The 22,853-nt window shown below is 43.3% G+C and overlaps 1 protein-coding gene across 1 annotated transcript in view; it reads right to left on the bottom strand.

Moving 5' to 3' along the window:
* The window catches only part of LOC147703613 (prostasin-like), a 142,882-nt gene extending 120,394 nt beyond the window's left edge, over nucleotides 1-22,488 (bottom strand). Inside the window, exons 1-2 of the mRNA XM_086929525.1 lie at nucleotides 22,476-22,488; nucleotides 18,221-18,247 (exon numbers count right to left, since the gene is read on the bottom strand). Of these exons, the coding sequence (XP_086785651.1) occupies nucleotides 18,221-18,247; nucleotides 22,476-22,488 (40 nt within the window). The remainder of the gene's footprint in view (nucleotides 1-18,220; nucleotides 18,248-22,475) is intronic.
* Nucleotides 22,489-22,853: the final 365 nt, after the last annotated feature.

The raw sequence follows: 22,853 nt of genomic DNA, 5'->3' as shown, positions 1-22,853 counted from the left end.
TCACTCACCGCATGTATCGGAGGTCGCGGCCGCCATATTGGTGAAGGTGGGCTGCCTCCGGGCTCTCGGCGTCCGCGTCACCCCCGCTCTGGCCGCACCCTGTGTACCTCTTCTGGGCCTTCGCTGTAGCCGGTGTGGGCAAGGAAACCCTGTCTCTCGCTGCGGGCACCGCAGGGCTCTCCTCCGGTCGTCAGTCGGGTGTAGCGGCCGCCATGTTGTGTAGGGGCGTCTCGAGTCTCGGCGGCACTCGCTGCTCCCGGTCCACTCAGCTCGTGGCCCGGCGTCCCTCTCTGGCCCAGGTGAAGAAGCTGTCCAACAGGGCGCCTCCGACTCCGGCCCCTCTGCAGTCCGCTCCAATGCAGCCATCGCTTCACCTGAGCGCCATCGCTGTACTTCGATTCTTCGCCCGGCGGGCGGTCCTGTGGGCACCAGGGCTTGTATGGCACTCCGGGCTCGTCTGGTGTCAGTGCCCGTTTGCGCCTCTCAACTCACAGGTAATCTCCTGCGCCCTGTGGGATGTGTTGCTCTGTCCCGGACCTTTCACCGAGCCGCCATCTTGTCCGGCAGTCACACCTTCACCACGGGCGCCGTGTCAAGTTCGGCTGAACTCACACTGGAGGCTTCGGTTCCGGACTTTGGTTCGCTCGTCCCTCTCCAGGCGTCCCCCGACAGTCCGTGGGTGATTTTTGGCAAGTGGTGATATGTAGTTTGTCGGATATGTAGACGTCGGCCGGGAGCTCCCGGGAGACACGTCTAGTCCTGCATGCTGCTGGCCACGCCCCCAAGCTTGATAAAAATATTGACCTTTTCCCAAGGCTTTGGGATATACTCTTAGGACAGGGAGTATTTGAAAATTTGCACGCAATTCTAATGAAAATTATATATACGTATTGGTGATATGTGGGTTGGTGCTTTGAGAGTGTAAGAGTGGTCCACTGTCCAAATTGTGTTGTACAAAATTGGACCCAACACGCCTTGGCGAATGCAACCCACACAGGATGTTGAGATTGGCTCTGTTGCAGACCAGCAAGGTCTGTGGCACTTTTCCTTTGGAGGGAAGCTGGAGCAAGCTTGGAGCAATCAGGAAAGTAAGTTTGTTTCAAGAAAAGGTCTTCAGGGGGCTCACTAGCCAATGGGCAAGGAACTGGGAAGACACATCGAGCTGAAATGCAAGGGCAGGCCCCATGCGGCACGTGTGGAGGGCTGAGCTTCGGTGCAAATAGTGCTCGGGTTGGGGCTTCTCGAACCCTAATGCACAACTGCGAAGGTACCTCGGGAGTTGAGCAGTTAGCAAATTGCAGGATGTCCAGGGTGTCCGGTCCCACGTCTCTCGTTTTCGCCACGGGTCTCAGCTTTGCTGTGGATGTGGGTCAGCGTCAGAGAAGTCTGGAAGTCCAGCTCTTGTGTCGCAGATTCTTCGGGATCCGGTGGGAGCCTTGAAAATGCAGATCAGTAAAGTTGCTGATGGTGCCTGTTTGCACAGGGTGGTCACTCCTTGACCACAAGGGAGATGTCTTCTGTCGACCAGTTAGAATAGAATTTCAAAGGTCCAAGAGTTCTGTATCAAAGTTTTGTTCCAGGATAATCTGAAGTCCTGGGGACACAGCTCCTACATTTATATTAAGGATGGGGGCTAGATTACCTGATTAGGTCCCTCCTATGGGTGGACCTGAGAGGGGGGTGGTTACACCCCTTTCCCTTTGTCCAGTTTCGCGCCAGAGCGGGGCTGGAGTGCCCCAGCAACTGGTTTGAACTGGGCTATGCATGGAGCACCTTGTGTGCCCCAGGCAGTGTCTAGATGCATTCACTGAATGCAGCCCTCCCTGCCCCAATACACAAAACCCATGTCTGGGGAGGTGTTGGCACCTCCCTGGACAGGAAACCTATTGTCCAGGCTGCCCTTGCTGGAGTTTCCCCTAGCAACAGGAGGTCAGACTTGTGTCTGTGGCAGCAGCATCCATTTTATGATGCTGAGGCTCTGTTTAACTTTAACCGGGTAAAGCAGTAACTACATGTCTTCTCCCACTAGAAGGGTGGAATGCTACCCACGCCACCAGAATTGGCGGGGGCGGGGGGTAGTATTCCAAAGTGTGTTTGACACCTTACACAACATGTTTTGATAAAGTCAAACCAAAGTTAGCATTAACCATGAGGATTATAATGCACTTAAGAGTATACGGTATGGCTATATCATAGAACAGCTATAAGGAGATGGTTCTGAAAGCTGCAGAGGGGCTCAGCTCATGCCAGAGCACACTCTCACATAAAACCAAACACTCTGCCTCCAGGATTGTCGAGGCCTACCATAGGAGTAGCATTAAGGTGTATATGTGTCTGTATATAAAGGTGGATATAGGTATACTATATCTAAGTAAGGGGTGATTACACCACCTTACCCAGGCTGTGTGAACAGACATGTGGTGTCAGTTTGGAAGGTAAACCAGGGGTGGCACAATACATTCTGCAGCCTCTGGTAGGCCTAGGGTGCACCTATGCCCTGGGTACCTATGGTACACTATACAGGAACTCACAAAGGTGACCCAATACCCAATCTGGTATGTACCTAAAGTACATGGAGTTCATTTTACAGTGAGAGGAGATAGCCTGGGGCCCTGAATAGCAGGATCCCAGGCCAACTAAGTCGAAAACCAGCAAAACACTAGGCAAAAAGTTGGGGTAACCATATAGTCAGATATCCACCTTCCTACACAACCCTCCCCCCCAAACGAAAGGAGATAATGCTATCCTTGTCCAGGTAAGCCTATATTGACTAAGTGGCCATATAAGGAAGTACCTGCACTATCATGGTTACCCCCCTGTCTTATGGTCCACTAAGCAATCCCTCACCCTAAGGGTATCAGAGGGTCTCCACCACAGGGAATCTCTACCTGTGGGCGGTTTTGGCAAAGTAAAAGGCTGGTGCTGGGATGGAGCACTGAAGTGAGGCTCCACTAAGGTTGGGCTCAGCTTCTTCTAATCACTATTCACCATGCATGCCTTTCTTTCCATGACGGAGTTGCACTGTGCTCCCAGGGTCAACCTTTTGCTACCTACAGCTGGAGGTTGGGTCCCTTTGGTAGGACTACTGGAGAGACAGGGCAGGTTTTGGGCCACTGGGTCCCAGGTTTTTTTTTTTTTCTTTTCTTTTTTTAATCCTCATATTGCGAAAATTCTATGTATATGGAAAATTTGGTTTCTACCTCTGGAAATATTTTCCGTACCGTCACCGCCCGTTTCTCACTTGCCATATGATTTTCCTTCTCCTTGTTTTTCTCAGAGGAGACCCCTTTGCCATTACATATCCACAAGTCTGTAGGCGAGAGAAGAGGGAGCTAGCCACCTTGGCTACTCTTATGAGTATCATACTCATAATCCAGACTGTGTATTCGCTTAATCATAGGACAGAATGTTATATCCTTTTTATGGATTTAAGTGTTTTTCCATAATTTCCCAATAATTAAACCTTTTACTACTATGACCCCTTCTATCTAGTTTGTTTGTTTTGATAACAGAATTCATCCATTCCCCATGTGAGGGGGCTGTTGGACCAATCCACTTAATGCATATTTCTCTTCTTGCTATTACCATTAAGACAAAAAGTAGCTTTGTTTCCATTACTGTCAGCCCTATTTGATCTGTTGTGTTACCAATCCCAAAAAGAATAAGAAATTCACTTACTTTTAGATGTTTTCTGAATATCAGATTTAGCGTCTTACCAACTGCTTCCCAGAATGTTCTTATTGTTGGGCATCTCCAGAACATGTGAATGTCATCTGCCCTTTCCTCCCCGCACTTCGGGCATTTCTTAATTCCTGCATCCTTAAATTTTGAGAGTCTTTTCGGGGTCCAATACGCTCTATGCAGAGTGTACAAGTGATTTCTTTTCAGTCTTACAGATTTTAGTGTTGACCAGCATTTCTCTACCGACTCTTCCCATAGGTATTCTAATTCGTCCGTTTCCAAATCTTTTCCCCACGTTTGTTCTGCTATTTGGTAGCTTTCTTCTTCTTCTGTTAAAAATGTCCAGTACCATTTTGCTACCTCCTTTTTTATGGGTAAGGTTTTTGTCATTTCTTTTTCCAGATTTTTGCTATCTTTATCTTGTGATGGTATTGTTCTTGCCCAACTGTTTAACTGATAATATTTAAATTTGGATATTGTTCCATTAGTGATTTTATTTATTTCTTCCCAAGAGATCAATGTTGACCCATTTAGTAGTTGGCCCCAATAGTTGATGTTGTTTTGTCTTAGTGGATTTGCCATTACATCTTTCAGACATGTCGGGGTTCCTGGAGAATTCCATATTGGTGCCAGTGCACTGTAGTAAGGAATTTTTAGAGTCAGTCTAATTTGTGTCCAGAGTTTTAGTGCTTCTTTAAGGGCCTTTAATTTAACTTTTTTAAAGTATTTTTGGTGTCCGAATTTGAACAGATAATGATCCTCTGCTTCTGTAATTATTTGCAAATATTCTGGATAGTATTGATGTATCCCCAGAAGATTCCTTATGTTTTTGAATTGAAATGCTTTACAGTATTCCATTAGGTCCGGACTTGCAATACCTCCTTTCTCTTTTTTTCTCCTTAGCTTCCTCCAAGATATTCTGGTTCCCTTAGATGCCCATATGAAACTTGAAAGTTCTCCCTGTAATTTTCTGAGTTCAACTTTTTTGAATTGCAGTGGAATGTTGTTAAACAAAAAGGTAAATTTTGGGAGGATGTTCATTTTTATGATGTTGGACTTCCCTATGAAACTTAAGGGCAGACTAGACCATACTTTAAGTAATTTCCTGACGTCTCGGGCTACTCTGTTTAGATTGTTTTGTGCTATTTTATCTATATTTTGATTTATCAAAATGCCCAAGTATCTTATCTCTTTTTTTATGTTGGAGCTATGAAAATTGGTATTCCATGTCATTATTTCTGTTTTAGTATGGTTTACCAAATAACCAGAAACTTGACCAAAATCAGAAATGATTTTTTCTATAGCTGGTTTGGATTTCTCATATTCCTCTGTAAATAGCATGAGATCATCTGCATATAATGCTAATTTTTTCTCCCAGCCCTGATATTTAAAGGGGATTATATCTTTACAGTTTCTAATTTTATTGGCTAGGGGTTCTATATACAGGTTAAAAAGTAAAGGGGAAAGGGGACACCCCTGTCTCGTACCTCTAGCAATCTTTATGTTATTTGTGAGATTACCATTTACTAAGATTCTGGATCTAGGGTTTTTATATATTTCACCTATCGCATGGAGAAAGGATTCTCCTAGATTGTTTTTGACCATTATACTATTTAGGAAAGCCCAGTTCACTCTATCGAACGCTTTAGCAGCATCGACCGTTAATATTGTAAGAGGAGTGTTTTTGGATACAGCCAGATCTATGGTACTTATGAGTTCATGTGACAATTCATGTAGTTGTCTTCCCTTTGTAAACCCTTTCTGATCTGTATGTATGAGGTGAGGTATGATCTTTCCTAATCTTGTTGACATGATTTTAGTAAAAATTTTATAATCTGCATTGAGCAGAGATATTGGTCGGTATGATTCGCATTTTTTGGGGTCTTTTCCTGGCTTTAGTAGTATTGTTATTATTGCATCATTCCAGGTATCTGGCAATGTTTTATTCTGTGTTAGTATTAAATTTGTTAATTCTGTTAATTGTGGAGCTAGTGTGTCTGTTAACGTCTGATATAATTCATTTGGCAGTGCATCAGGTCCCGCTGCTTTCCCTTTTTTCAGTGATTTTATTATATCTTTAACCTCGTTAGGTGTAATTTCCTTATTCAGTTCCCTTTTCTCCTCCTCTGATATTTTCATTATAGGCAAGTCTTTTAGGTATTTTTCTATTTGATCTTTAGATGGATTTATATCTTCAGTGTATAACTCTGAGAAGAAAGTCTCAAACTCTTTTCTAATTTCATCCTCCTCCGTAGTTTGTCTTGATTGATCCTGTTTACTTATGATGTTTATTTTGTTTCTTACAAAGTCTGTCTTCAATTTCCATGCAAGCCATTTCCCGCATCCTTCTCCGAATTCGTGCTTAGCCAACTTGCTTGCTTCCCATTTAGCTTTCATTCTTTCCTCGAGAATATCACTTAAACATTCTTTTTGTTTCTGTCTCTCTTTCTGCAGATTCTCCTTCCTTGTCGAATCCCTTTCTGTGTGTATTTGTGTGTCTAAGATGTTAATACCTTTCTCGATATCCAGTAATTCTTGTTTGAATTTCTTAGTTCTGTACGCTCCCAAACTAAGTAGTTTACCCCTAATTACTGCCTTATACGTGTCCCAGGCTATTTGTTTAGAAGTTCCTGTTTTATTATTCTCAAAAAAGATTTCTGTTTCTTCTTTAAGGGCTTGTACTATTTCTTAATCGGAGAACATAGCTCTTTCCACTGTAAATCTTTTCTGTGTACATAATGTTTTAATTTTTAGTGTTAATTGTATGGCTGAAAGATCTGATAAGTGAGCTGGAATGTGTATAAGGTTTGTTGTGTTTGTTAGTAGATTCCTGTCTACTAGAAAAAAATCTATTCTAGACCTGTGTCCTAGCCTTTTATTATGAAATGTAAACGGTTGGCCTTTGTCTCCCTTTTCTTTCCATATATCAATTAGGTCTAGATCCCTCTTATATATGCTTAACCACTCTCTCATTTTCGGTAAATTAGATGAGTTGAAATTCTTCCCTGGGGGAGACCTATCGTTTTTAAAGTCTGGAATAAGATTAAAGTCTCCTCCTAGAATTACCGGGGTATTGGCTGTTAAAAGTTGTGTATACAAATTCTGTAAGGGTTCTGGGTCATCAAGATTAGGGCCATAATATCCTGCTATTGTATATGCAGTATTTCCTAGTTTAATTTTTGCTACTGCCCATCTTCCTTTCTTATCAACTTGTGAAGATTCAATATTTGCCTTTAGGGATTTTTTTAGAATGATTATTACCCCTTTAATGTTGCAACTTTGATTTGTACATATATATGCATCTACCCATCCTCTGTTTTTCATTTCCTGATCCCATTCTTCTTTCAGTAAATGTGTTTCTTGAAGTATGATGATTTCACTTTCAGATGTTTTGAGATATTCCAAGATTTTATTTCTTCTACTTTTTGTTCTCATACCATTAACATTCCAACATAATATTTTTATGGTTCTACTAGTCTCTCCCATTTTCTTTGATCAATTTTTTTTCCGGTAGGTTTTCCGATGCGTTTCGGTAGCATTCTACTTTGATGTTACGTTTTTCTTTTTCCATTTTCTTTTCCGATATCGAGGATTTATTTTTTAGTTTTTTTTCCCTATTTTGCTCCCCACCCTTTTTTTGATTTTTGTTTTTTGTGCTTTTTGGTTTTAGTGATTTGTTCTTACCCTCCCCGGGGAAGCCTCCTTCTTCTTCTTTCTTAGGGGCTTTCATTTACCCCCTTTCCGCTCCTCTTCTTGGACCTGGGAAATATACTCAGGAGTCTTACGTTTTTAGGTGTTTATTTTTTGTCTATTATCTTTTACATTTGTTTTTATTTATAATCTATTTGCGGACAAAAGTGTTTTTTTTTTAAATTGTGGAGTTTTCCATTTTAACAGTGTCTTTCATTAGACAAATCAGATTTTTCCCCTCTTCTGGATCTTTAATGTTCCTCATTTTATTTCACCACATAATTCTTAAAGAGGGAGGGAACTTCATTTGTACCGTGGCCCCTAAAGATTGTAACTCTGGCATGAGTTTTCCTAGCTCCCATTGTCTGTCTTGAGACGCTTTGGACATATCTGATCTAATTCGAAATGACCATGAGTCTTTTTTGAAGGTTCCCTCTTTCAGAGCTTCGCCCAAAATTCTCTCCTTTAAGGTATACGTTTTGAAATTTATAAGAATTTTTCTCGGGTTCTTTCTTTCTTTGGGCTTTCCATAAGGGTCTCTATGAACTCTTTGTATGTCTTCATTTAAGGATTCTGCTTCACACCATGGGAAATGTTCCACAAGTAGTTCCACAATAAATTTCTTAATATCACTACCCTCTTAATTTTCCGGAACATTCAAAATTCTTATGTTGTTTTTTCTAGCTTGGTTTTCCAGAGATTCCATTTTTTCATTTATGGATTTCCCCTCTTGTCTCAGTGTGTAAATTTCCCTTCTGTTGCTTTCCACTCTACTGTTCAATTTAGCCACTTCTCCTTCTATAGCTGTTACTCTCTCCCCAAGTGCGTTTAATTTACAATCCAATTTTTCACATACTTCTTGAATTTTGTCTTGTTTCGCCTCAGATATGGCGAACTTGTCCCTCATTTCATTCCATATTTTCTCAAGTATATCATTAGTTTGCCTCCTAGGACTTTTAGGACTCATTGGTCCTTCCTTCTCGATTACTTGTTGCTCTGCTACCTCATTGTTATCAAATAACGTGTCTTCTAAATCTCCATCTTCTTGAGTAGTGACTGAGGTAGCCTTAGTTGTTGATACACCTCCTTCAGCCATTTCTTGCTGTTCTTGCTGTTCTTGCTGTTCTGTCTGAGGTGTAGTTGTATCCAATTTTTTTACTTCTCTTCCAGCTTTAGTTACCGAGTTTAATGAGAGCTTTGAGTTCAGAGTTTTGCTTTGTGTATTAAGGAGAGACTCCTTTTGTGAGACGTGATTTTCTTCCCCCTCTACCTCCTGTGGTAAACTTTTACCTTTCAATTTATCCAATGCTGGTACCGATGAATTTTTATCCTCAGCCTCTTTTATCTTTTGTACCTGGACTTTAAAAAAAGTTCTCAAGGAAGGAGTAATTTTTATTTTTTGACTTGTATCGGCTTTATCTCCGGGTAGTTTTAAGATCTTTTTTGTGCGTTCTAGAGATGTTTTTTTTGTCTTCCGTCTTTTAACTTCCCTGGGGGTGATATTTTTAGGGTATTGTTCTTGTTTAAGGAAGTTTCTGTTCCTAAGAGAATAGGTTGAAGTCACAGCCACTTCACTTTTCTCCTTCAAAATGTCTGGTTTCTTTGTATCATCTCTCCCTTGGAGAATCTGTATTTTAGCTTCTACTTCTTTTCCATTGCTCAAATCTTTTATTTTATCCTCCTCCTCCTGTACCTTCTTATTCATGTGAGTCTTAAAGCTGATCACTGCCTTTTTTTGATGATTTATGGCTATATTTATTTTCAAATTCACTTTTTCCAGCGTCTCACTTAACCCTCCTGTCTCCTCAGTTTGACTTAGACTTATCGCCTGACTGTTTATTTCATTTGCGCAAGCTTCTTCCTGGGTTTCAATCCCACATGACACCACTCTCTGAGCTTTCTGTTCCCCCTCGCTACAGCCGTTACCTGTGCCGCTGCTGATGCTGTCTCTGCCGCTGATCCCGCGGAACAGGAAGCCCAGTCTTCCACACGCCCTTCTGTGTGCCGCTTTCGCTTTCCCTGCTTCAGCCCAGACGCTGACGAGGCTCACGGAGTATACCTGGACGTTTCCTCTTCCCCCTGCCGAAGAAACAGCATTTCCTGCAGAGTCCGCTGCCAACTCTTTTCCAACCAGGTAACCGACCATTGAACTGAATTGCTGAGGTTGCGAGGCTGCAAGGCTGCGAGGCTGGCAATACCGTGAAATTAGGAGTTTTGTCCGTTTTACTGTTGGGGATTTATTTTCACTTTGTTCCGCTTGCGCTCCTCTTATGTTCCGCTTGTACTCCACTTGTATTCCGCTTTTCTCCGTGTTTGTAACTCCGCTTATATTCCGTGTTCTCCGTTCTCCGTGTTTGTAACTCCGCTTTTTTTTACTTATTCCATAACTCTGTAAATGCCATCGATTACACCTCGTAATCCATGTCCCAGGTCTCTTTGTGAGGAGCGCTCCGACTGAGCGTCTCACTCAGCCGCCATCTTCCCCCTTTCTGCCTGGGTCCCAGGTTTGCTTGTGTCCTAACATGTGCATCTGGTGGAGGTTCCTACCCAAGGGTAAGGGAGATCCTTCAGAGGATTGAGGAATTTTCACCTGGCTAGGGCTGCTAGACTGGGTGCCCCTAATCTGCTGATGGGGGGTTGCTCTGGAAAGGGGGCCCTTTGGGGTCCACTGGCCTCCCTGACCTCTGAAGCCCTGGGCTGACTGAGGCAGGGTAGAGAGGGGCAGGTTACCTGCTCCAGACTGGGTACCACCTTGGAAGGGTCCACTGACATCAGGGGCTCTGTCAGGCCAGGCCTGGCTACCTCTGGGGCAGTTCCTTCACAAGGGGTAGGGTCAGTTCCCTGAGGAGGCTGACCCTCATATAAAGTCTGGGGGAGGGAGACTCGTCTTCCTCCCCAATGCTCTCTGTCTGTGTGGAGTGAATCATAGTTTCAAGTTTCACAACACTAAAATCTGTCTGTGTTTGGGCTGTGACCATCACAGCCGTACCAACCTTTTCAGGAAGGCCTACCATTACGGAATGGATTTCTTTTTCTATCTCAGCCCAGGCTGAGATCTCTAGATCATTGCCCAGTAAACAATCTACAGGCAAGTTTGTAGACACTGCCACTCTCTTTGGGCCAGTGACGCCTCCTCAGCTGAGATTTACTACTGCCATGGCATGATCTTTCTGTACTCCATCAATATTGGTCACCTGGTATGTGAACCCAGGTAAAAGCTGTTCTAAGGGGACTAGTCTCTCAGTTACCATAGGGATGCTAGCTCCTGTGTCCCTATAGGCCTCAGCTTTCTGACCATTGATGTGGGGCTCCTGTCTGTACTTGCCCAAGGTATTGGGACAAGCAGTGAAGTTGGCAAACCCCATGCCATTCTCACAGGCTACACCCGGCACTCTGGACTGTTGCCCTCCCGGCACCCCCCTCTCTACAGTGAGACTACTGTTCTCCCAATGACCCCTAACACAGTCCAAACTAACCCCCCTATGACCCACAACACTGGTCTCCCTCACCATTACAGCTCACCCCCTGACAACTCCAGCAGAGCCGCCAGTCCTCCAACCTCCTCATCACCTGCCATCCACCAAACTCGTGAGTTAGATACCCCAAAGACCCTGGAGTCTATCCAAACCAACCTATCTCCCCTTCCACCCTTACAAGCTGCCTTGACGACTCTTGATCCTGAACGTTTGCCCCCTCACCCGCCAGCACTCCCAGATATAATGGATCTCGAAACCCTACACTCCAGAGGGACTAAACTAATCCAGAGCATCCACAGCTCCATCCAAGAACTTATGAACCTCCTTCACCTGGCTGAGCTCTCCCTCGCTAACCTCAAATCACCCCACAACCTCCCCCCACCGATTACCTAGCCTCCGAAGCACCCACTCCCGCTACCTCTAAGACATCTTCGCAAGCGCAGACAACCCTGCCACCTGTCAGAGGATGAATCCTGTGCTCTTGCACTCTCATACATCTCTACCTCTGCCACTTCTAAGCCCCTGGACCTCACGGAAAATGAAATCCTAGCCATCCCTAGAGACCACAACTCTGCCCAAGCCATCCCTTATCCACATAACAAGAGTCTGGCACACCCCATCAGAACGGTCTCCATTAACCCTAACAGTCCACCTACCCTCCATAACGGAAGAGTGATAGCCCCGGCCACACCAACGCCAGACCACCCCCTATCTGGTCTTTTAATTAATTGCCGATCAGCAGTCAAGCATGCTGCGGATATTGCTGACCTCATCCTAAACAAAAACTTGGACCTAGCTATATTAACAGAATCTTGGCTCAATGAATACTCCTCCTCTTTCCTGGACCTATTAGTCCCCCGAAACTAAATTATCGCCAGACTGGACAGACGCTCCTATAAGAAAGGAGGAGGTATCGCCTGCATCTATCGTTCCTCCCTCCTCGTCACTGAACTCTCGGCAGACACCACCGACTCCTGCGAATACTTTGCATTCTCCATTCATAGCAGCTCACTACATCTCTGCAACTTACACATCTTCTACCACCCTGCAGACTCCAACGCCTCTTTTACAGATCACCTCTTAGAAATCCTCACAACTAAGATTTCCTCCAAAGCCAAAGAGATTTTCCTGGGCGATTTTAACTTGCACTGGAATGACAGTTAAGATCCCCACGTCAACGCTATTAAAGACCTACTAACTGACCAAGCACTAACTCAAGCCTACTCTCAGCTAACTCACTCAAAAGGGCCCATCCTTGACCGGATCATTTCTAAGGAATCCTCAGTCAAGCTTATCTCCATAGACCCGTGTGACTGGTCTGACCACCACTCCATCTCCTTCATTTTACCTAGGACCCGCAAGACTAAGTCACCGCAACCGGTGGTCCCCAAAAGATGGACCAGAGACACTAAAAACCTTAACCTTATGGAAATGGAGGCTCGCTGCAAATCTGACCTCCCCCCGCACATTACCTCAGCCAGCGACCTAAATGAGCATTACTCGTCAACTATATCGATCATTCTGGACGACCTTGCCCCTCTGAAGCTAAAAAGAACATAAGTCAAAGACAGGAACCCCTGGTTCACTGGTTCCCTCAACAGGGAGAGGAAGTCCCTACGACAATGTGAAAGAATATAGAGATAACACCCCTCGGAGACGCATCTTAAACTTCTCCGCCAGGCTAGAAACTCCTACAACAAGCACATCCTCAATTCCAAAAAAGAATACTTCAGATCTGAACTGAGCAACGCCAATAATAGACCCCGTAAACTCTTTAAACTGGTCAAACACCAATCCAACAAACTAGCTAAAACACCGAAAGAATCTCCTATATCTCTAATACGTCAGAGGAATTCTCCTCTTTCTTCGCTGATAATTCCATGGCTTTAGGAATTTAACTCAGTATCGCCTCCTACTCACATCCCCTTCCGGACCCACACCTTTTCCCCGCTCCACCCCCTCTGGTCTCGCCTAAAAACCAAGCCCGCTGGTCCGACTTCGAATATTATGACGAAGACTTCATCTCCAAAATCCTCTCCACCCTAAAACCTAACAATCACTTTAACGACCCGCTTCCTTCCAAATGACTCACTGCTGTCCCTTGCTGGACTCCAATAATAAACGTCTCTCTACAACAGGGATCGATCCCGGACTCCTTGAAAGCTGGCCAAGTCCTCCCTATTCTAAAAAAACTATCCCTGGATCCATCCTCCCCTGTCAATTTCAGACCCATCTCCAATATCCCACTACTAGACAAAGTCCTTGAGAAATGTGTACAGCAACAACTAAGTCAGCACATCAATAACTTCGACCTACTTGATGACTGCCAACCTGGGTTCAGACCGGGGCACAGCACGGAAACCACTATGCTCCACATTGTGGATGATGCCCTTCAAGCTCTAGACCAAGGCAAGACCTGCCTCTTAATCCTCCTAGATCTCTCCTCAGCATTCGACAACGTCAACCACGATAAACTTCTCGAACGCCTTAATCTCAGGATGGGTCTGGATGGTTCGGTCTTAGAATGGTTCAGATCCTTCCTCCATAATTGTTCCCAGAGATTCCTCATCAACGGCAACCTATCAGCTCCCACCCCAGTCACGGTTGGAGTCCCCCAAGGATCAACCCTGTCCCCCACCCTCTTTAATCTTTACCTTGAGCCTCTCACCGAAGTTCTTCGTACCGCTAACATCTCATACCACATGTACGTGGACGATACCCGAATATACATCAAGATCTGTTCGCTTGAGGGGATCCTCTCCCTGAACAAGACCCTCAAATTGACTGTCTAATGGCTAGCCACTAACCAACTAAACCTTAACGCAAAAAAAAATAAATAATTTCTCCTAATCTTCCCCCCCCTAAAGCCAACCCCTAGATTCAGTTGTGGATCAAGGCCATTACAGCCCTAAACTGCCCGCCGACCATTGTGGACTCTGCCAAATCCATGTGCATAATCCTAGACTGTAACTTGAACATGTGGGACCACATCAACTCAATGGCTAAAGCAGCTAGATTCCACTTGAGCTACCTTTGGAAACTGAAACCTTTCATTGAGGCTCCAGACCTAAAAATGGCAGTTCAAGCTCTAGTCATCTCCAGACTGGAATATGGTTGCTCCACCCTCAATGGTCTACCCAAGATCTCCCTAGAACCCGTAAAAGCTTGCCTCAACGCAGCTGCCAGACTACTCACCGGCACCAAGAAATTCGACCACATCACTCCACATCTGAAATCACTGAACTGGCTCCCCTTAGAGGGCAGAATTCAACTGAAACTGGCATGCATCACACACAAGGCTCTTCATTCAAACTCCCCTGCTTATCTGGCACAAAAACTAGTGGTATCTGGAGGAAGCAGAAACTCCCGGTCCACCAGCAACCTTGTACTCCAACCCGCCTTTTTTCAGAAAAAAAGAACCTATAATAGGGCATTCACCGGGGCAGCACCCAGAATCTGGAACGCTTTCTCACTGCCATCCGAAGAATCCCTTCTCTAGCACGCTTCAAGAAGGAGGCCAAAACCTTCCTCATGGGTAAATTCCTTGCCTAATGACCACCATGCCTGACCGCAAATCTGATGTTTCTAAGACTATTGTTCTTCTCAGATCACCAATCCCCCCCCTGCAGAGAATCTACGGGCCTTTAATTTCTTTCCTAAATCTAATTTTGATTGCAATATTACTTTGGTATCCCCAATATCCCTATGTTCCCCACACCCCTGTCTCTCCACACCCCTTTGTACACTTTCTGTATACTTCTGCACATTGACTTTGTACACTGTGATAATTCCTGTAAAGCGCTCTGATACCCTCACGGGTCAAGTTCGCGCTCCATAAAACTCTAATATAAATAAATAAATAAATAAATAAATAAAATGCAGGGGGTGCACAACTAGTGAGAGGTAGAAGACTAGAAAAAGACATTCCTAAAGGTCACACTTTATAAGATAGCTCCATTCACAGGAAAATGACAAAGATGGTATTCCATTTATGAAACATGAAGGTAACTGTGAGAAATAAGTTCGAACACTGGACCAGGGCCCAATGACTATAGATGTTTTAAGGCACGAGCAAAATAGTTGCTGGTCCAGGGTCCCCAGTCTATCAGGGGGCCCCAGTGATGGAGACAGTCCTGTCCTGATGACTTTAAATGATCCTAGAACAAATTGTTCTAAGAACATTTTCTTTTAATATATTTTTAATATGGGTGATGTACCGTGGTTTATTACAGATATTTTGCAGAGAAATAATGTCTTAATGTTTTTCAACCCCCTGCAATGTAAATACAGTTTAGATCAAACAGGACGTCACATATGAGAAATAGGAGGAGGGTCACAGAGATTATTTCAAATACATTAGTGTGCTGCTGCTGTATTTAAATGTTGGAAACATGTCACTATTCTTGAATAATAGATGTAAACACATGTATAATTTGGACTAGTGTGCTTGTGTACTGTGAGTGACCTGGCCAAAGATCATGAAAAAGCTGAAATAGGATAATGAATTCAAAGTTGTTCATAACAGGGGCCAGTAAAATATGTTTGGCCCAGGGTCCCCAAAATCCTTAAGATGTCCCTGCCAATGACAAGACAGGAGGAAGGGGATCGCTGTAGACACTTTGGGTAAAGTAGTGGGGCAGGGGTTTGGATGAAATCGCAAATGTTGGCATCATTTGGGATGGCATGTTATTGGAAGTGCTCTATTAATGCCTGGTTGCTGGTGTTAGTGCCCCTACCCACTTTGGAACAGAGCTTGGCGAGATGGAGATCTGGTAGATGTTGGAGTCCTGTCAGGCTATATGGTAAAAGAGGGCCTGGAGACAGACTGAGAAGCTATTGTTGCAGGTTACGATTCAGGGGCAGCAACAAGCGTGCAGAAACTATTTTTTAGGCCATTTAATTGTTAAATAGACTGGGGCCATACTAGAAAGTAGTGGCACAGCAACAGATGCCCTTTTGAGGCAGTGCTAGTCTTGTGTTCAGGTCAGTGGGAGGAGGGGCAGCGATGTGAGATTGAGCTGAATGCTGCCTGCTTTGATCGAGACCGGTAACAGACATCCTTAAAGTGACACCCCTACTGAGAATGATGTATTCCAGTTAAAGGGCCTGGAGTGGCTAAAGCGCATTAAAAAATATACTGAATGACACTATAGCTAGCCTGAAGCGGAAGTAGTTTGTACACTGTTCCTCTGTAGGGTGTGGAGAGGGGCACATAAATCAGTAGTCATATCTAATCTAGAAGACAAACAGAAATAAAACCATCTGGCGACTGTTTTTCTGTGCGCTACTTATATTGTCAGGATAATCAAAGTTAGATTTAATTTGTGAGATTTGAAGTTGAGATGCTTAGGAGCTTAGAGTGATTACCACCAGCGTCCATAAAATATGGCAGCTCTGGTCCAGGTGTGGGTAGTCTTATCGAGTTAGGTTAGAGAAGAAAGTGGCCAGTAGACATCTGAAGACTGGTAGGACAGTAAAAAAGGAAAAACCTAAAAGATGGTGAACAGGGTTAAGAGTGGCTCAGGGGGCATGCAAACCAAATGGGGGTAGGGTTGATTAGTTTAAGGAGCAGGTGGAGATTTGCAATACAACGCATATTATTTTGATTTTTAGCATCACTTTGTACTGAAAGAGGAATATTTACCTTAATCATAAAACTGATCTATAGGTCTTTAAAGTGTGCCTTACCACCTTCACCCAATTACCAAAGGTCACTTGGGAATGGAAGACTGATTAAATCGGACAAAGTAAATCCAGCCCCATGGAATCACATGGATCTCATCCATTGCATTACAATATCACACAGCGGTAGTGGTGGTTTCTACAGTCGCACATCAAGTTCTAAGATCAGCGTTATCCTATAAGTATGCTTCTGGTGTGTCGGTTACTAAAATTACGGTGCCCTTCAAGGTAACAAGAACATCCCACTACCAAGAATGCTAAATCAACAGGTGTTTGAAAAACCCCGTTGTTTGATGCTTTTAGAATGGTTGTACCTCTGCACTCTAACATTTAACCAATACAACTTTATTATAGTGATTGAGTTCAAACAAATGGCCTATTCAAATGATCCCACATCACTGATTGCTTCAGGAGTATATTAGCTCATAACATGAAAGTTGTGTCTATTATCTAAAGAGAAGAGAACATCGAAGAATTATATTCACTGTATGATTTAATATCATTCAATCCAAAAGTTTCAGCAAAAGAAAAGTATGTAGGTCCAAGCACAGTACAGAGACTGTTTATCATTTCAAACACAGTCCTTATAGTTTCCAATTCAATACATAGAGTGTATGATTTTACATTTAAAAGTTCGTTGTTTTGAGCACTATAAGCAGATATAGGAGTCAAAATGAAGGTCCTAATCCTAGGTCCATTCAAGTAGTGGCAGTTCAGATGTAGCTGAAGACAGCCGACACGTGCTTCGTTACTTTTGCGTAACTTTCTCAAGGCTTATTAGTAGTGCTAATGGATCTGTTGCAGTGAAGAAAGGTAGGTGAAGTTGCCAAAACGAAACTTGGAAAAAAAATGTGATTGGTCCTCGTTCCTTATATTGAATTTCCGACCCTTAGGAATAATATTCTGGAATGAACTGGATCTAGCAACAGGTCTGGTATGGATGGAGCTGAAAAACGTGAGGTAATTCAGATCGCCCTTTCAGATATCCAAGGTCATCTGTGTAACAGTCCTAACGGTTATGAAAAATACTTTTATAATCAAAAAAGTTCCTACCACGTCGCGCAAAAAGGCTGTAAGTATGCCTAACAAACGAGTTGTTGGCGAAACAGCAAGGGTTTTGATAGGTCCTTGTATTGGCGTGGCATGGTCAAAAGTTTGAGGTGATCTTGTCGAGAAGGTATGCTTGGATCATTTGCCAGTGTATGAGTGGGCACGGCAGTACCAGTCAAAGTAAGTTACTCTGTGACAAAACTATGGTGACTTTAGCTTGGAAGGAATTTTGGTCACAGTTAGTCTCCTAGTGTTCATCATATGAAATGTTTTTCTTGAAAATGTCTAAATAAGAAAATGCTGTCAAAATCATACTGCTAATGTGCAAACCTTTGATGTTCCCTTTTCTCATTGTGAAAGTTATCATAAACTCAGACTCAATTGGTGTGAATGAGAAGACTAAAAGGCATCTTGTACAGGCCAAATATTTTGTCTGGGTTTGGCAATCACATTTAGCAATTTAGGCGGTAAAATACCATATACACTTCTTCCAAATATATATCCTATTTCTTCAAATTCTATTTCCCTATTAACATAGGGCTTACAGAGTACCATTAAAAGATTTGATAAATTATAGGTATCATTATCTGGATAGTCACAGTGAAGGTTTGCAATGAGACTGTTAAAGAAGAATTTCTTACCTTTTGAAGATGTGGCTGCTATAAATCCTGGAAAAGGAGAGAGGAACATCAATGAATTATTGAGGCAGAGGTGTGAGGAGGTTTAAACAAATAATATATATATATATTTGTGAATGGATGAGGAACTGAAAGACTATATAGCATATGAATTCTTAATCTGGACATATTCAGCAGCGGAATATAATACAGCCCTTCATGTGAAGATTCCTTTAGTACACGGCAGCCGGGGGATACGTGGGGGTAAGTTTGCGGGGTGCCCAACACAGTAAATTATCCAAAGGGTACATGAAAAATCCCTACATTTGAAAGTATCTGTCGCAGTCAAGGTTTTAAAATAGATATGCTCTGCAGAGGAGTTCAACGCACCCTAGGTGTTGAACAGAAGGGCTGCTTTGATAGGTGAGTGTATGGTGCGTTTTTTTGGCTGTGTGCGGTGGGCCTGGTTTATGGTCTGGTGGGCAGTGTTTTACTTATTTCCCTGGGATTACCACACGCGTTTTCTGCAGCGAGCACAAAAGCTTGCAGTCTCCCATACCTTCACAGCCCCAGATTTGCAAACAGAGGCCATGTTTTTCACTATCTGATTTGCTAATGGGGGCCACATTTACTTTGGGGCCTGGGCTTATTGTATGGCACAGTCCATCCCTGGTGTTGAGAACTGTTCAGTATGAATGACAAACCCTGATGGTAGTGAGCCTTTTATTCAGCTTTAGTAAGGGGGCATTTGATTGAAGACGCAATCCACTGGCTAGCGTACAGGAACCATGCAAGGAGTTTGAACGTTACATGCAGCATTAGTATTTTGCTTAGTGAAATGTTCCCCATGCAACTGAGATCCCATGACTGTATATGGTCGCAAAACTCCTTGGTAGCTTGCAATATCCTTATAATATACAGATGAGGGTATGTGGTCTCATATACAATGAATCACTAATACCTGAATGTCTATGTAGTTTTGCATTCAAGTCTCATGTACTCTGATGACAGCACCCAACACAGACGTACACATTTACATCTGAGAATGTGGAGCTGGTCATGTTGTATGCCATACTTACAATCTGAAGCCACTAGGAGGCAACTTAACCATCTCAACTCAAGAGGATGGTGGGAATGAGATATCCTCGGTTTCTAAATCAGTTCTACAAAAAGACTATTCAAATGTGCTCTGTGTGTGTTAATTCCATAGCTCACCATACAGTTATCCCAATAACAGCATCATGAGCACAAGCGCAAACACAATGATTTCACATTATGCGCCGTTATGCCTTTGTGCCTCACTAAATTAGTATTTAAAGCATTTACTATATGGTTTGCAATACTTTGTGAGCAACATAGATTTGTTGTCTGCCACTTTGGTTCTCTCATATCCTGAAGCCAGCGGCGGCTCCTCCATAATGGTGGAGGAGCGTCGCCCCCACTGGCTCTGAGCCAGCAGCTGAAAAATAAAATTATATTTTATTAACCGCTTTATTTTTCAGCTGCTGGCTGAGCCAGTGTGTAGGGAGGGGCCGGGCTGTGGAAGGGAGGAAGAATTGAGTAGTATGTGCACAACTAAGTGCGTATATCAGTTTGGCCGGCTGTCTTAGGCCGGTCAAACAGATATGCGGTGTTTAAGTTTCTCCAAACAAGTTGTATTGCACAACCGGGTTGGAGAAACAGCACAGACCCCCAATGCCTGAGGAGCATTAAACCAGCCCTCAAGCCAATCCCTGCGCTGCTCTCATGCTTGGTAATAGCATGAGAGAAGCACAGGGATTGCACAGGGTGTCTCTGATGCTGTTCCAGTGTCGGCTGGAACTAGGAAGAAGAGTAACACTGAGGCGCGAGGTGGCCGACCGCTTCAGGTAGGTCCTATTTTTTTTATTACTAACCCCTCCCATGGATTCTCCTTCCCAAACCACCTCGCCCCCACCACTTACCCTACCACTTATTGTTTGGGTCTGACGCCACTGCTTAAAGCATGGTGGACATTGTACATTATAGGTGATCCACAGTGGATTCTTATTTTAAGGATTTACTGGATGTCTAACTTAATCCCTCACAGCTGCTCAGAACACCGAACGTCTTCTAATTGACAGAATTTAAGTAAATTTGTATCTGCCCCATTACTTAGAAATAGATTGAGTTTCAGAAGCTCTTTGTGTAAGCCGTTATGTGTGCTACATGGTAAGCTGGGGGTCATTTGAGTACATTGAGCAGCATTCCTTTTACCTTCACTGCTCATTGTTAACTACCCTTGAGTGGCCAAGTTTCTTTAGCTACGTTTCCCTGCCTGAATTACTTTCACTTCTTGACATGATTTTCTAATGGTTGTGGGCGGAGGTCGCTAACTGCTGAGAATGCAGCGTTTGTCACTATTCCTAGTTTTTATCCCTTTGGGCAGCCCCATCAGAGCAGCATTTTCCACAGTGCAAAATGTCTACCTTTGAACCCTTTTGTAAAATACTTGGGGCATTTTTAACCTTTTCCTAAAATATTCTAGGAGGGTAGTTAAAATAGTAAGTAAAGCACCTTCACTACTTGGGAGAGAGTTGCACGTTCCTCAAATACGCTAGGACTGGGCTGAGAATAGTAATTAGGACCTCCCAGTGTCCTCCACACCCTCCACTGTTATGGGGGCACACCTCAAGAAAAGAAGCACATAGTTCCAGCAGCCCCCTTGTGTTCACTCTTTTTGGTTAGATGACAATGTACAAACCAGAAACATTTCAGGGAGAGTGGTTAAATATTTAAGGGAAAAAAAACAACCTCTCTGAATCAAGACTCCTTTAATGTGGATTGATATTATGCACTAGGCATTGTACACACCACATTCCTTCCACATCCTTGGTGTCACCCCTTCCAGGCACCAATATTTCAAGAATTTGGAGAGAAACATATGGACGGAATCAGATCCCCCTTATCCTTCTTGCACTAAGAGCATAATCACGGTCTCACCTGATGCCTTGCACAGAACATGTTAGTCGTCATTCCAAACCATCCTCACCATATCAAATTCTAAAGAGCTCTACACGGCTCTCAAATGTTAAACTTAGGGGAGGAATTCCTTTGTAAGTCAATAATTTTTCAAGTTTTAACTTGCCAAGCTCCTGCCTCCTAGACTACTAGTGGGTATGCCCATTAATGGATTCATTGTTGAGGAGCACTCGTGCTGCCTACCATGTCCATTGATTCATGCACTGTCGATTATCATGGGTCATTGCAGAGCATCCAACAAACAACATACATCTAAAATAGCCCAGACAGCTGCGGGCCGTGCAGGCAAGAGTGGTGGGGCCAGATTTTGACAGACGATAAGGAGGGAAAATTAAATAAATGATAATTTTTTCCTTGTCCTCATATGTCGAAATATAACCCCCCCCAGCCCCAACTCCCTTACCTGTACGGGCCGCGGCTGACCCCAGACCTACTGGCTAACAACTGAGATGTGCTTCAATAGTAGAGACAGTCATTGATCAGGTGAATTTTATTAATTAGCGGCCAATTTGAAAGTAAATGTTTCTGGCTGTTAGATGTGTTGATGTTTATTTTACCATTGTTATCATTGATACGATTTTAATTAACCTTCATTAAGTACTATCACTCCTATGGTCTTGGTATCACAGGAGGTAACATCATATGACCTTTGATCCTGAATCTTCCTAAGAAGTCATGTCAAATTACCTTACCATTGATGACACTGCAATAACTACATAATGGAAATTGAATTATTACTGAATAATTGCTCTCATTTTATAACACAAAAATGCATTTGTCTCTTTAAAAAGCAGCCATAGTGGACTGCTGGCATGATCTTTGAATATGCGTGGGCATAATGCTACCCTGAATTGTAGCTAGTGAGGGTCTCTTCTAGAGGGGCTTACAGGTGAATTTATGTAAAAAATGACCTACATTGTGTTTGGACCAGAATGTAGTCACTGGTACCCCCACAAGCCATTGGTGCCCCATTTAGCCAAAAATTACAGACAATATGCCAGTGCCAGAATTTTGACACATATTTTTCCATACACCATGCGTGATCCTGTGTCAAGAATGATCTCAGTATGTTAGGATTATCCTTTTGCTATGGTTGCCCCCTACCATATACCAGGGTTATCTTCCCTTTTGCCAAGAATTGCATCTAATGTGCTAGCACCAGCATTTTGCAGTCGGTGGCAACTCTTCAAAGAATTTCCTCAAGTATGTCTTTGTTTTTTTCATAGGTATCCCTTATGCCAAGTATTATTTTCAGTATGCCAGTATTGTTTTTTTTTACCTTTGGTGATCATTATGCCCAGGATTACCTGCCAGTATTTTGCCATGGGTACCTTGTAAAGACAGAAATTACTTTCAGAATGCTAGGGCCAAGAGCAGACTTGCAAGCTTAACACCACATTCTTACTAACGCTCACTTACATTAGCTCCCTCATTCTTACTCACAGTCACGTGTGCTCATTCTTATACTATCACTCCTATTCCTACTCACTCTCACTCACAGTCACTTACTCCCACTCACTCATTCCCACTCAGTGATGCTCACTATGTCACTCACTCACATTCTCACACTAACATTCCCTTGCACTCATTCCTATTCATAGTTTACCCTCTCCTCTCCAGTCATTAGAGATTGAGATGCAAGGATTGAAAATCAAAG

Source organism: Lissotriton vulgaris, chromosome 7 (assembly GCF_964263255.1).
Source record: "Lissotriton vulgaris chromosome 7, aLisVul1.2, whole genome shotgun sequence".
In the NCBI taxonomy this organism is placed as follows: Eukaryota; Metazoa; Chordata; class Amphibia; order Caudata; family Salamandridae; genus Lissotriton; species Lissotriton vulgaris.
This window is presented reverse-complemented; position numbering and strand designations above follow the sequence as displayed.